A 16,089-nucleotide genomic window follows, 5' to 3' on the forward strand; every position below is an offset into this window, starting at 1 on the left:
CAGGTCCCGAGCATATTCAAAAAGAATAATCTTTATATTTCAATTCTTTAAAGAGACAGTCACAATAGAAACATAATTTAAAAAGTGTTTATTGATAAATTTATGTTTTCCTAATATCTGAAAGTGCTTTAGGACATAGTCATTGGCCCAAGATAAATCCCGTCCATTTCCTTCTTTTGCTTGCTACATTGATTATAAAAATAAAATAAAATAAAATAAAACTTTACCAATGATTACTACAGGATCATGACTATCTTATGATTTTGTAGATTTTCTTTCATGTATAGATGTTTCCAGCTCAGACATGATCAAATCTTTTGTGAATTCGAAAGCAGACAAAAGTGACTTCATTTTCGGTTATTTGGCATGTAGGCAAGTACAATTTTAATTTTTTTATCTTTAAGAGAATTTTGTGATGTTAGCTTGTCTCCATCAATGGAAAAAAATCATGTTAATATTTCAGGTGGCAAGAAACATCACTATCTATTTTGTTAAAATAATAACAACAATAATAATAAAGAAAAACAGAGGCTGAGAGTAAAACGATGCCAGATAGAAGAAAACACTAGAACCAGAAAGTAAAAGACTCATTTTGACAAGTCAAGCTGTATTTATTATATACAAACTACTGTTGAACTTTAAGTCATCGTGGTTTCTTTACCATTTACGTTTATGTTCAAGAACAATGTAGATATCTGAAACGAAAATCTCCACAGTAATTCATTTGTATTTTTTTTTTCCAGAAAGCTTTACATCAGTTAGGTCAGTTCATGATTATGATGATGAAGTTCTCTCAATTTTTATGAAAGTCTGATGCTGGATTGGCAATAAAATATGTGAATATTATTGGTTACTCTTTTCCCCTTGTCTTGATTGTACTATTAAATATTTGTATCACTTTTGATAAGTTCCTTGACATCTAGGAGCCTCAGTTTATACATTCATAAAATGAAGGGCCGGAGTAGAGAGTAAAGACGCACTGAGACCTGAAATATTATGATTCTGAGAAGGTTCTTGAGGTTTATACCATCAGTATTTTGCCACCACCACCTTTTGGGTTCTCAGCCTGTGACCACCACCACGTCCTCGATAACTCTGTGGAGGCATCTAGCCCCCTGGCCTCTTCCTTGGCTTCCAGCACCATCTTGGCTTCACCTCTTTCCCTGGTCAGCCTAGTATCCACCACCCACTATTTCAATCACTCTGTCACCATAACCATGGCATCCTTCTTTCTGGATGGACAAAACTGTACAGAGAAATTTCTTCAACCATCTTTTTTTTCCCTGAGGGAAGGTCCCTGGCAAGGAAGAGAATTTGAGAAAATGCCAGGAGAAGACTGCAGTCTGCAAACCAGGAAGAGGGCTCTCATAGACACTGGATCTGCCAGCACCTTGATCTCGGAATACCCAGCCTCCAGAATTGTGAAAAATAAATGTTTGTTGCTTAAGCCACCCAATCTAGGCTATTTTGTTACAGCAGCACCCCTAGACTAAGATAAGATAACTCTGCCTCCTTATCCTCCAACTTTCTAGGACCCAAGGTAACTGGAGTTGAGAAAGTGGAACTCAGAGCCGGGGGCTGGGTCACCTTGCTGTCATTACTAATGGTCTCCTCATCTATAAAAAAGGGTTGTTACTAATTGCTACACAGGGTGATGTGATCATGTAGGTGCATGTATGAAAATTAAAATGTAAATACTATAAAAATGTCAGATATTATTATCTCCCTCACATAATGCCTACTCCCTTTCAAGTCTATCCTTGAGAATTCTTTTCATATGTCACTTGAGTAAAAGCGTACATACTGGAGATGGGTACATTATTAAATTTTCAGGCCCAATTCCCCTTAGGGAGGAAAGTGGACATGTAGGAATCACTGTAGTGATGAATGAGACCCAGCTAACAGGAGTGTGTCACCAAACAAACCATATTTTCAAGGATAAGTTCTCAGAAGACTGTAAAATATCTATGTGTAATATACACATATATATGCATATAATGTATTAAAATTGTATATAGTATGTACTATGCATACTATACAGTATATGTTATATATATATGCATACATATACACATAAACATGTACACACATACATACATCTCTATGTTAATTATTTTGACATGAAATCAAGCCAAATTTTTTACATATCAATTTAGAGATGAATGTGTCAGTCTATAAACGAGTTAAATCTAGAACTGAGAGATGACTGTACTGTACTTAGGACTTCACAGTGCCATCTTCCGTCCACCAACGGAAGTGCAGTTCCAGTAAAACAGCACATAAACTTCCTAAGGACAATCTGGCTGCTGCTATTATTATTATTATCATTATTATTATTATTATTAAGTGGTCAGGTTTCACCCTAGACTGAGTTCAAATGATGAGTCTGTTGCTGTTCACATCTCTAAAACAAAAGGTGACACTCTTTACGACATGGGGATGTTGTGAGGGTTTGCATACAAACGGGGCAAAGGCTACTGGGCCCTGGACCCCAGGCTCAAGCATCCATGGGCGTGTATGACGTGAGTCCCTTTTGTACCCTAGTCCGCATGCAGTTCTCAGCAGCTCCTTTGTTTCTGAGTTACTTCCCAAATGCCTGACACCACGAATTTTAATGTTAACTTTTATCTTCTGAGGATTCTGACTCTGAGGCTTACAACTGTTAAATCATGGGTTCAAATTCCACCTCCACCTTTTAGTAATTCTGTGACTTCAGGTATATTAACCTCTCTAATCCTCACTGTCCTAATCTAGAGCACCTTCATGAAGTACGAAAAAGCATTAAATAATGTAACCCTAAGAACTGTGCAGTACAACTCACACATAGAAAACGAACGATAACCTTTAACAAACGTTATAAATTCTAAAAATTAAGTTATATGCCCGAGCAGTTGGGATCGCTACCTGGGGTCACTCAGGCGGAAGGCGCTGAGCTGCAACCAGAACACAGGTCAGCCTGAGTCCCACCACATGTTCCCAAGCCCACAGGTAAAGTTCAGAAGCTATCTGAAGCCAGGTGGTAGAACACTGTAGTTCACTGGTGTGACTTTGGAAAATAACATCCACAAACAAAGACAACATCAAGAAAATATGTGATTATTTTTTTTTCACAATAAAAAACAAAATTAAATAGACATTATTTTAGTTAGAACTTCAAAGAAAGGATCTTCTGTCATCTTTAGTTGTGAGCTTAGAGGACGCCTGAAAGGAAGTTACATTTTTCTTTTCCTTCTCTCACTGAGTAATCAGAGCCCACAACTGAGGCTCACACAGCTGACTCTGGCTCGTTCCAGTTTTCGCACACTAGGAGGCGCTGTGGCACAGTGATTAGGATCATAGGCTCTAGCGTTATTTGGTGTTTGAATTTAGAATCCACTACTTACTAGTTTATAACCTTGGGCAAGTGATCTAACCCCTATGTGCCTTAGTTTCCACATATAGAAAATGGAAGCAACATCAGTAACCACCTCACAAATTTATTGTGAGGATTAACCTGGTTTAAAGTATTATATAATTGTCAGCTATTATTTATCTTATCAACTTTTGATTCCTTTCTTTGTTACTCCAGAACTAACTGACAATGCAGAGAGGAAAAGACCTGAGGCAAAATGGCTGGCATAGTTGCACATTCTATTTAATACAGAAGATTCATCCAAAAAATATGTTTTTCCACATCATGCCAAACCAACTGCTGCTAACTGGGGGGTGGGCGGGAGGTCAAACCTCTCATTTTCACCAGGCTAAATATTACTTCTACTTAGTCTGAACACTCAGATTTCCTTCCCTAAGTAGAAAACAACAAGCATTTATACAGCCTCATGCACAGGTCCTTGGTTTTCATTGCCTTGTATGATGAACTCGGGGGGAAGGTGAAGTTAAGTTTTCATTCTTTTCAGTGTTATCTGTAAGATTTCACCTTGCTGTAAAGTACTTTCTAAATAGAGGATGCCTCCTGATAAATCCATGTCATCTAGTTTTATATCATTTAGTTTATTCGAGCATTTTCTCAGCCATTTGCCGAAAGGTACATGAGGCAGAGAATTATTTTCATGTATCGTGACTGATAAATGCAGCCTGGTAAGTGACAAGAAATTCACTTATTAAATTTATTTATATACATGTGAAAATAGGTGTGATTTTTGCTAAAACATCACCATCTTTCCATCTTGCTGAATTCAGCTGCCATGTCCATGTTGAGTAGACACAAGTAGATCAAGGTATTCTAGAAGCTATAGTTCTGAAACATTGGAGCAGTGGTTTCCAAGCTTTCATGTATATAGGAAGCATTCAAATTTCACATTGAAATGAAAATTCTTTGGCCCTTTCCTCGGATAATCTAATCTAATATGTCTAGGGTAGGGACCAGAAAGTTGCCTTTTTAACAAGCATATCAGGGAATTCTGATTTAGGTACAGTGAGGCGTATACTTGGAGAAAGATTGACCTGAGGACATATAGGTTTTCTACATAGAAATAGTGAAATTAGCTGGCAAACTTCTGTCTTTATAATAAAGGCTTCAATTTGGCCAGTCTTAAAACTAGTGAATTTCTTTGGATGATTTATTTTAGGGATATTTTAAATGTAGCCTGTCCCACCTCATGAAAACATACAGTTATTTGCCAACACGATTTACTTTTAGCATTTGTATTTGTATTATACATTATTATTTTTCTTCAGCGTGTATTTACACAGAGATTATATACTATGGCAGTGCTATATTTTCATTCATAAAGCAGTTCTCAGAAATGATGAGCTAGGATCTGACCACTTTCCAGCTGGGACAATATGGGCTAATCATTTAACGTGTCCGAAACTCAATCTGCCTGGTGATAAAATATATATAATAAGCATAATGTATTGCAAGGAAGTGAGAGTTAAGTGACAGAGAGTAAGCGTCTAGCCCACTGCCACGGCAATAATAAGTCCTCAAAAATATTGGCTGAATTTACAACTTACGTGTTGTATAAAATGACCAATTGAAATAAAGACATACATACAATGCACAAAAGGGATTCAATATCTTTCAATATTTTTCTAAATTGTAGTGTCAGAAAAAGAACAGTTTGCCCCATTTTTTATGTGAACTTCTTATTTGTCGAATGAGCTCACATTTCGCTTTGTGGCATCTGAAGGAAAAAGCTACATACTATCAACAATATAAAGCTGCCTCAACCACACCTGCTATGCCAACATGTCACTTCAATTTTTCACGCATTTTCTTGTTTCTTTTATAATTCAGAGTTTTTTTTCCCCTCTTTCCTGTCCAATGCGGAGGGCTTAGTTTACTGCAAAGACCAGCAATGAATGACTGCAAATGTTAGAAAAGAGACAATTAAAAACAAAATAACAAAAAAAAGCAACAAAAACAGGCAGGCTCAAGTGATTGAGTGCTTTCTTTCCATGCCTACCATCTCTGTCCACACACATAGCATTCACAGTGTGCTAGGCTTTGCCCTTCCCTCTGCCATCCTAGCCCCTTCTCCACCATTCTGTGGAGGTCATGTCCAATCTTACCCTATTGTGAGACCATTTAATTATAAAAGTCCAGAACTCTGAACTCATTCAAAGTCTTGCTGGTGTTTATGCTGTCCTAGTTTGGTCCTGCCATCTTTAGGTAATCTTGACAAATGAACTTTCTTTAGAGACATGAATGTGATATTATGGTAATGTAATTTTAACAACTATATTTACTGTTTAACCAGATTAGTGACATAATTTGAAGCTTTCAGACACAAAATAGAAGCTAGGTCATGTCATATTGGTTTTCTTTATTTTTCTTGAGGCTATTACAAGGTGTTTATCTTGCTGTTCCTAACTGGCGTTGGTTAGGATGATCCAGAATCAACTTTGACATTGGCCTCAAATTATCTGTGTGAACTTGGAGAAAAAATACATTCTCCATTCAGTTTTTTTAATCTGTAATAAGGGAGGATAGGGCTGAGCTCCAAAATGACCTCACCAACACTTTTGTCTTGTCTATACAAGTATGAGGTAAGTTTTTATTAAGGATTGTTCTTTCTGAAATGCAAGTACACTCTGGTAGGGTAAAATCTCTCAATCCTTTCAATCACATAATATAAGAATGGCAATATATTGAGTTGTCTTTCTCTGCGCTAGACACTATTCTTTATATACATTAGCTTACTCAATCCTCTTGACAAATCTAGGAGAGAGGCATGGTTATCACCTTTTTATTGATGAGAAAAATGTGGCTAAGAGACGTTAATTGACATTTCTAAAGTCATGTAGCTAGTAAGGCTAATCCATAGTCTGTCTGATTCCATATTCTTTGGATTTAATCAATGTGACAGGGCAAACATTTCCTGTAACTCCCACCCCTTTAATCAGCTACCCACTGAGCAAGTGCTTCTAGACGCTCAGAGTTGTGTTTTGAACCAGAGTCTGAAGGGCGGCAAATTAGAGACCCTCATAACCGTTTTGAGGATAGGCAGGAGGAAGTCACAGAAAGTAACGTCCTCTACAGAGACACGAGATGAGGGCTGGCCCAGAATCTGCATCAGCTCTCGCCAATATCTGAGCTCAGCTGCAAGGACTACTTTGGAAGGCAGCAAGTCACTGCATGGCTTCTGCTCCATTTTTTCCTAAGGATCATTCACTGGCCTCAATTCCCTCCCCACCCTGCAGTGGAACCTTATCACCCAGTAGAATCTTATCAGAAAATAAAACATGATTTTATTATTTTGGCTGTGTCAGTCAAGAACTTTCAAATTTCTTTAAGGAATTCATTTATTTTGATTTTTAATAAAATAATTAAACATTGATTGCTTGAGGTGTCCAATATAAAATCAATACACTAAATTGTAATCTCTATGCATAGTAATAGCTAACATGTCTTAGGATTGATCTGAGAGACTACAAAGTACAGCTATGTGCACATCCTGAGATAGAATTTAAATACATTTTCTGCAATCCCAATGGCCCTAAGCGTTGGACATTATTATTTTCCATTTTATAGATGAGAACTTTAAGTCTCTGAGTGGCTAAGAAACCTATCCAAAGGCAAAGAGTTTATGATTTGAATGTATAGGATGAAATCTATGATCACCTAACCCTAAAAATGTTACATAACTATAAATTGCTCAGAGGCTATGATGAAAGCATAGAGACGTGTAAATCAAATGAAATGTGTAAATCAAATGAAATGTAATGTCACCACACATTAAAGCTGGATGTGAACATATTTAGTAACTCATCTTTGTAAGATAGTTAAGTATGCTCCCGTTGAACACCACCACTCAGCTGCAGCATAGATTTAATAGATGAGGACTATATAAGCATATGTCTAGCTGGGACTACATTTATAGGAAACAGTTTCAATGAAAAGATCCCAAAGGCACCAAAAATATCACCTTACAATAGAACTGAAAGACCAACAGGAACCATTATAGGTGTATCTCTGGAGAGGTAAACTGTGTGCAAAGGGGAGAACTCATGAATGACTCTGCTTTGGGTGTTGAAAATGACCTGGAATCTTTTTTTTAGGTCAGCTCACTCTTCAAAAAACAACTGAATACAGGTGAACCAATGGTGTTCAACTCTTCATTACCGTAACTCCCTTTCCTATAGCCTGCTGTTCTATCACGATTACATGTGGTCAGAGAATTTGTTTTAAAATTACTTTACACTCCACAATAACCAGAATAGTTCTGGATATAAGGTAGGCACCAACTATACAAGTGTAGCTTGATTACAGAAGAGATATGTCATGGAGAGCAGTCACAAGCTAAAACAGAAGGAACATTGGGGAAAGTTCTAGCTTCTTATTCTGGTTCCCCTCTGTGGCTTTAAGCAAGTCTCAGTCACTCTGGACCTCAGTTTTCTCATCTCTAAAATGAGGGCTTTGGATGAGAACACAAGCTTGTATTCACAGCATGTTTCCCAATAACAGACTGTTTAGAGTACACTCGAAGAGATTAAAACACGCGACGGCAACACCAAACAAGTCAGACATAATTGCAGTGCAATCACTACCTACAGTATAATGATGTCTCCTAGTGTTTATGAAAGCATTCTCCGAGCATGCTATTTACTTCCTTGACCTTCAGCTTATGTCTGAATGGAATGGTTTATTTTCAACATTTCTTTGCCTCCTATAATCATGAAGCAAAGTTATTAGATGTCCCAGTAAACACATGCCTTTCTGTGATGCAGACTTAATATAATCTATGCCTTTTATTTCCCCTTAGCAGCAAATCTTACCCAGTTTTGTGATCCACTCCATTGACAGATGTCAACACACATTCACACAGTCACACACACCAGTAAGCTACGGCAAAACATATATTTTTTTTTCATTTACCGGTCAGAATTTCATGACACAACTATGAAGTTTATGATAAAATATGTGCAAACTAGTTGAGACTAGACAATCTCTAAGGTTGTTTTCAAAACTGGCTTAGTATAACATCCCTTTCATGCGATGATTCTTAAGACATAATAGTTCTGTATCAGTGGTTCTCAAATTGTTCTCAATAGTAGAAAAAAAATCTCAATGTTATCTTTTTTCTCTTAATTTTTCTAAATGTTTGCAGCTTTTATATATTGTTAATAGATGATGAAATCGATTAACAAGTAGAAAATAAAGTTGTAGAAACTTTTGTATGAACCCTGCTTATGTAGTTTAAAGCATCCTTTTTGATTCATTGACAACTGTGCTCATGGTTTTGATTTGATATTATGATTTATGCACTATAAATGCAATTAAATTTTAAACATATGTGCAAATTAAGTAGCTAAATATGTACTTTTGTGATAAATCACATTCTATATGATAAAATTAAATACAGTAATTTTTCATGGTGCTCACCAAAGTGCACGGCACCATCCAGGTACTTTGCCACCAAAACACATTTGAAAGAACTAGCCTAGTTACCAGGTAATCCTCATTACTTCCCCTGCTCCCTCTCCTTTGCCAATCTTTTCTTTCTTTTGGATGATGACTGTGATTCTTGGTAATTTTCTGTCATCCAATTGATTTGTATCCAAGTTTTCATTTATTCTCTATGTCTAGATCAATCACATTACACAAAGATTTCATGAAAATAATAATAACAATATAGTAATAGCCGCAAAGCCTAACCCATGTTGAGCACTTTCTGTGCTCCAGGGACTATGGCAAACTCTTTTGCTAGATGAACTCATTCAGTCCTTACCAAAACCCTCTCCTGGGGTTTCTATAAGTAGTCCTATTTTCTGTGTGAGAAGACTGGAGAGAGAGGATAAGCAATTTACCTAACAGCACACAGCTAGCAAGTGTTGCATGGTATTAAAGTTGATAACAAAATATCATTGCTCTCATTGTCCTTGAAAAGCAGAAGTTACTTCTGACAACTTCTTAACTGACATTAGTCACTCTTTCCTTTACACCCACTTAGAACTGTTGAAAACTTTTGTTGTTATTTATCCAATTTTGTCCTACATACAATTATTTCTGTACATGACTGGATTATGGGAACATGTATTTGTAACTAATATATTATTTTATTGCTCTGATGCCTTATGCAATAACTGACTTATTGAAGGCATACTTTGAATGTGTGATAATGAAAACATCAAAGACACTTCTAAAGGTTATGAAGACAAGTTCAAATGGATTTTGGGGTTTTCCAGACAAGAAAAGTTAATATTAAACATTATCTGTTTAATCAGGTTACTTAAATGATTTTGCCTTGTTTATTAACGGGATTTTCCTCTAGAAGTCAGTCCAAAACAGGCGCACCCACACACACCACACGCAAGTGCTCTCCTAACACACATAAGAAAACATCATTTCATTAGAACCACATCCTCCTCAGCGGTTGCAGTGATTTTTGCTTCCTGGTTTGGAGGTCAAGTTATTTCCTTCAATTACATGGAGTTTGGTCTGGGACAAACACAGTCAAATCATAAACGTTTGAGGTTTCTCTTTCATTAGTCACAGGGAAAATTTAATCCACAAAAATAATCCCCAAATAAGTCACTTTAAAAACTGCTATCGGAAATAGCCAACTAAGGTCCAGAATTGATATCTGAAAAGTCAAAAGATTTGCTTGTTAATATCTTCTTAGCCTAGAGAAGACATTTCTCTAATTCAATTACACAGAATGATGCAATTCTTATCATAAAGGAGCATACATAAGGTCATGTAAAGATGTGGGGGCGGGCAAGACTCACTGCGTGCAGGGCTTGGGAAAACAAACCCACTTTACCTCAGATCAATTTGGGAGGTTAAAGTAAGACTTTTCCTACATCAAATTTATTTTCTTAAAAAGAGGAATTTTTGTGCTTATTGTATCCTTATTGTGATTCTTATCTTTCCTTTATCCTATACATCAACTTGATTCTGAGGTTAGATTAAGGCACAGAGCAAATAGGAGCCTGGGGCATTTTTAATGCATAGTACCATCTAAAAATATGTTCCAAAGTAAACATGTGGTCTGACTGCTGATCAGAGGGCCCAGGAGAGACCTCTAAGGTGACTCCTGTTGGGAGGACTCTAACCGACCATCTGCTTCAAGTTCTTGCTTGAAGGAAAACCACCAGAACTCAGTAGACCTTCACTCCTCCCCTGCCATGTTTCTTTCCCCATTAAGTCATTTAAAACTCAATAAACCAAAGGCATCAAGAGGAGAATCACAGCATAAAGGAACAGAGGTTCAGCAGACGAAAGCACAAACCTTCTCCAGCACTCCACGGGGTCCTTTCACCAAGAACTTCTAAAGAGTTCTTCACCCTACTATTCCTTTCAACACCTACACTACTTCTTTCTGAAGTGAATTGCTGGCTGCCTTGGAATAGCAATTTAATACTTCTACAGAACGAGGCTATTTAAAAAGTACAGTCATTCTATTCTGAAGCTATTAAACCAACACATAGATTTGCTTTCTTTGACCACATTTATTTGTGCACAAGTTAAAATGGGTTTCTGTATTAGCCACATGATTCATAACACTAATTTGAATTTTTTTAATCTATATGTACTTTCTAAACAGGGGAGACAATACACCAGGAAATTAATCTGCTCTTTTTAACTCTATGGCGTTTACCGGTAAAACAGAGAACCATCTTTGGCTATTGTTGAAGTTGAGCATTTAGCTTTCTTTCAGAACAGAAAAAGTAACTGATTTGGGGGGCAATTGATGTTATTTACTATGGTGAAAATTATGGAATTTTTGTTCTTCAGCATCTAAGTTGCTGTAAAAAAGGTGGGGATGAGGAGCAAACAAAAACAGAAAGCTATTCAAAAATACATATTCAGAAGGTAGAACATTGTAGAGTTTTCATCCCTGTGAGTAGAATACTGTTACATAGTAACTCTCTTTCTCCAGCTGCACCATTTGTCTTACTGAACATGTTCCTTTATTTTAAAACAGAACTGAATTTTAGACCCATTGGAAAGATAACGGGAAGGTATTAAAAGAGCTATGCCCAGAGAAAGAGATGTTGAAACAAATGCATTTTTACATCAAGAGTCTCAGATCCACATTCCTCACATTTGGAAAAGAACTTGACAATTAAATATAAGTGATAATATCCAAAGGCTATAGGAAAATCTAGCAAGCGCCACCCTCTGCTGATGCACTCAGTGCAGTCTAAGCATACACTGGCTTCACCTCCAGGACCACTGACTAAGAAACTAAGTTAACAGAAGTCTTTGGCTTGAAAACCCATTGTCACAGGTGGTCATGGCTGAGCTACACTGTTTTTCTCAGCAGGACAATAAGAGCTCACCTCTACTAACGCAACTGTTCTCGCAGACCTGTCCTGTTTAGGTTCTAATCAGCATATTAACCATAAGCCTACAAGAACTCTGAAATATTACAATGGCCTTCTGTTAGACTCTATTAAAACATAGTCTCTTCTTGCAAAATGACATACTGATAGTACCATATTCATTTTCAAATTTGCTCACTGTCGCAAGGTAATCTGGGTATCCAGTAAAAAATATTGCTACAGAACAATCACAATAGCAAGACATACTGCTGATTACGAAAAGTTTCACTTATTTAAGCCCATATGCTTTTTGTTGAGTTGGCAAGAAGGAAAGTTTAAAAAAGATCTATCACACTTTTCATATATAATCAACACTGCAGAAGTTTCATATCTAAACTAGATATGACTAATTCTAATTTTTGTTATAATAAACGTGTTGACTATTTTAACAAATTATCCTTATAAAAATTAATAGTTTCATAGAAGTGATGATGATGGCTCTTTGTTTTATATAACCAACATTAAGACTTCGGAAGCTAGAGACTATGCAGCTTTCTGAGTCACTTAAATTATAGCATCCTTATAAAGCAAATGTACTCTTGGAACACTAGAGATTTTCACTGTCTTTAAGAATCATTGTGGGCTGGGTTTCCATTGTTCAAATATTTATTATTTTATGCATATATTGACAAGCATCTACTTAAGTGCCCAAACTTTGAGAACTTTCTTTTTCTAGAATACTCCACAAGTAATTATTAAAGTATAACACAAGAGTTCAGAGTGAATGGCAAGACACTTTAGAGAATAACTGTGATGCACAATTTGCATTGAGTTGTTTAGAGTTAACCACCACTAATAATATGGGTCCTGCAATTGGAGCAAGTATTATAATACTGGGAAGCAAAGTGATTTTAAAACCAACTGCATTTTGTAAACTAAAGTGACAAGCAAACCTTGGAGAAAATAAAGAATACAACTCACATTCCATTTCAGTCTGGGAAAGTCACCTGGGCTTTGTTTGCAAGGAAAGACAAAGTTCATCAACTACGGGGGCTAAATCAAACAGCCCGCACACTAAAGGAAAGTTTGGTTACAAGAGCCTGAAAGAGAGTGTGTAGATGAGGAATGGAAGCATGAATGTTACTGCCCTGATTTTTCATAGATGAGTTTTCTTCATCCTTCTCAATTTCAGAATTAGATATAACCCTATTTTTTCCCTTCGTTTTCCATCAGATGCACAGATAATGTTTCCATTCACATAGATTTGAAAAGATCCTCATCCTGTGATGAGGGTTATTTTATTTTATAGTAGCCAAGGGAAAGAGGTTGCTGCCAATGTGATGTTAAGGGATGCAGAATAAAGGCTCAGTCCTGGGCAGGAAAACAGTCCACCTTTGTGCTGCTCTTGTGGGAGAATGCAAGCCCATCACCAACTCTGGGACTTGATCAACAGTGGGGAGTCACAAAACTCATTTCAATCATTGCCTTTTAAACCTCCACTAAAAACAGCTCCTCTGTGCTGGGCTTAAAGTCCCCTCTCTGGCCAGTGACGAGTACAGTGCTTCACTGTTTCTGACTAGGGCTTCTGCATCAGCACCCTGATGGTGTCTTCTAACTTTTAATCACCTTGTGTGCTCTTTAATCAGACCTGTTCACAAGACAGCCAAATGAAACTGCCTACCACCAAGCCCACTCAAGACGTTAAAAGAGGCCATTTCACAAGTCCATGAACTTTTTAGCCAGGCTTACTGTCTTCCAGGATTAATCGTTTTCCTCCAGTTCCCTGTAGGTAACATCAGACACCCTTTGGGGAGGAGGTCAAGTTTGTGGCTAAGACAGCTCCAATGTAAAGACGCTGCCTGATGACAATTCCCTCCTCGTCTCTCTATTTCTTTTCCTTATTTTGGTCTGTTACCGCGTGTTATCTGTTTACTGCTAGTAGGGCTGGAGGGAAACACGTTGTCTTGGAAAGGGAAAGCTCTGAGTCCCCTCACTGCGAGCAATACTGAGACTTTCTCCGAGGGCTGGGGTAACTAGGAAAGGGTTCTACTCTTCCGGAAGGATTTCAGAGTCCGAAACAAAGAGGGACCCTCTAACTTAGGCGGGGGGTGCAAACAGCTGAAGTGTCTGTCCTTGGCCCCCGCAGGCGACCTGCAGCAGTTCCAGCCTACCGGCAGCGCCCCTGGCTCAGGTCCCCGGCGCTCAGGACTCACCTGGTGCTGAGGACCAGCGCCGGCAGGAGAGGCAGCAGGCAGAGCGCTGGGCTGAACTGCATGCTGTCGCCTGCCGGGGGCCTCCCGCCCTCGCTGCCTTCGCTCTCCCTCCTCCTCCGGGTCTTGCCGCTCCTCGGTGCTCGGTTCTGTCCCTGGCCGGCGACGAGCCCTCTCCAGCAGCGGACGGAAGGAAACGGACAACGGACGGACGCCGCGCGAAGGCAAGCGCTGAGAGCGGGGAGTATCTTCGGGAGTGATGTCACCGGCGAGGCGAGCCCTGCCCGGGGGGGTTCGGCGCCGCCGCTCCCGAGCCCGGAGGGCGCGTTGTCACTCGCGCTGGAGGCGGCGCGGGGCGGGGGGGGCGCCCGGCGAGGGCCCCGCGCGCTCGGTCACCGGGCTGCGCTCGGGTCCCCGGCTGCACACCCGCCCGGGGCCGATCGTTTATCCCGCTTCTCCCGAGGATGGGAGGAGCAGGGAGGGGGCCAGGAGAGGAATCGAATCCGCCGGTATTGAACCCGCGTACTCAGCAGGAGGTGAGACCGAATTCACTGGGAAAGAGGAGCAGACGCTCAGAGTCGCGGGCAGGTGTCCCTCACCTGGTTACACAGTGTTTGGAAGCACCTCGCTCTGGAGAGAGTGTTTAAAATATTATTCTAATTAGAAATGCACAACGATTTGCGTGATGCGGCTGGGACAGCAGGAGTGAGCAGCGTCCAGAAATGCACCCTGAGCCGTAATGCCATTGAAAGCTTTTCAGTCCGCGAGCGTGGACTATAAGAGGGCAGTTAAGACGTCTGCTTCCTGTGGGTTCTGAAGATTTCTGATCTTCCTCTAGTCTCAATCTGTCCGCCGGTACCAGCAGCTGGCAGTGGGATTGGAGCTGCTGGCCCAATTTCACTCACCTGAACGGGTTCTTTTCTTCAGCGGAGGAGACGTAACTGAGAAATGCATCACAACCGTAACGGGAATTAACTCAGAGTGGTGGGATCGGAAGGCAGGAGATTCTATGTGTCGTTTAGTTTTCCATAATTTCCAAATTTTCTGTGATGAACATCTGATATTTAATAAACTTTATTTTGAAAAATCAATTAGGAAAATGAAAAACACAACTCTAAGACTAAATAACATTTTGCAAAAGCAATTCTGGGAAACAGCGCCAACTTCATTTACCGAGATGTTCAATTCTAGGATTCTTACAACATGGTGTATTTTTGATATTCCAGCAGTATATCCTGGTTAAATAAATGTTTATAAAGCACTTCTTCATAAATTATTTCATTTGATCCTCCTAAGATCCTTGTAGAGAAATATAAATTGATATTATCCCTATTATAGAGGAAATTGAAGGCCACCAAGATTTGAGCCTGATTTTTTTTTTAAACAAAGAACTGAATTCTTCTAAATCTTAAGCAAACCCTACGGTTGCCTGGAACATTACATCTGGCACAACTAGCCCAGTGATTAACACAAAGTTGATGTTCAATAGAAGTTGAAGTGCACCAAAAACCCTATAGGGCAAATGTCAGGTGGTCTCCAGGAATTCCTAACCAGAGGGTATAACTCATATCCCATTTGTTCAAAGACAAGCCCCTTACAGTAAAATTTAGATGAAGCATCTCCTTTAATCTAATTTTTGAAGACAATGCTTGTAGGAAAAATATATTTCTTATAAAGCTTTATTTTAAGGAGGATTCAAGTTTAAAGAATTAATCATGTAATTTACTGATTTGTTTTTGTTTTTGCTTTTATTTATTATTTATTTTTTCCCCCAAAGCCCCAGCAGATAGTTGTATGTCATAGCTGTACATCCCTCTAGTTGCTGTATGTGGGACGCGGCCTCAGCATGGCCGGAGAAGCGGTGCGTCGGTGCACGCCCGGGATCCGAACCCGGGCCGCCAGCAGCGGAGCGCGTGCACTTAACCGCTAAGCCACCGGGCCGGCCCTGTTTTTGCTTTTAATGAGATTGAAGTTTAAGACATTCACACAAAACAGATATTACTTTTTAAACCCAAGGCTGTAAAATAGATGAGTAATAACTTTTGCAAACTGGATACCAGCCCCTTGGGCAATAGTAAGATCCACAACAGATATAACTAGGCATATACAAATCAACTCATTTGTAAATTGCATGTCATTTACAAAGAAAGATTGCACTATGTTTTGC

At 38.9% G+C, this 16,089-nt stretch overlaps 1 protein-coding gene across 3 annotated transcripts in view; it reads right to left on the reverse strand.

The window, feature by feature from the left end:
• The window catches only part of LUZP2 (leucine zipper protein 2), a 437,390-nt gene extending 423,145 nt beyond the window's left edge, over positions 1–14,245 (reverse strand). For 2 of the 3 annotated variants that reach the window (XM_087433081.1, XM_087433080.1), the window contains exon 1: positions 13,926–14,077. In XM_087433081.1, coding sequence (XP_087289207.1) covers positions 13,926–13,987 — 62 coding nt within the window. In that variant the 5' untranslated portion in view covers positions 13,988–14,077. Of the gene's footprint in view, positions 1–13,925 lie in introns of all 3 variants that reach the window. The other variant, XM_014783619.2, reaches the window with a different exon arrangement.
• Positions 14,246–16,089: the final 1,844 nt, after the last annotated feature.

The sequence above is a fragment of the Ceratotherium simum genome, chromosome 7, assembly GCF_057802395.1.
Source record: "Ceratotherium simum simum isolate JZ-2026a chromosome 7, ASM5780239v1, whole genome shotgun sequence".
Lineage (NCBI taxonomy): Eukaryota > Metazoa > Chordata > Mammalia > Perissodactyla > Rhinocerotidae > Ceratotherium > Ceratotherium simum.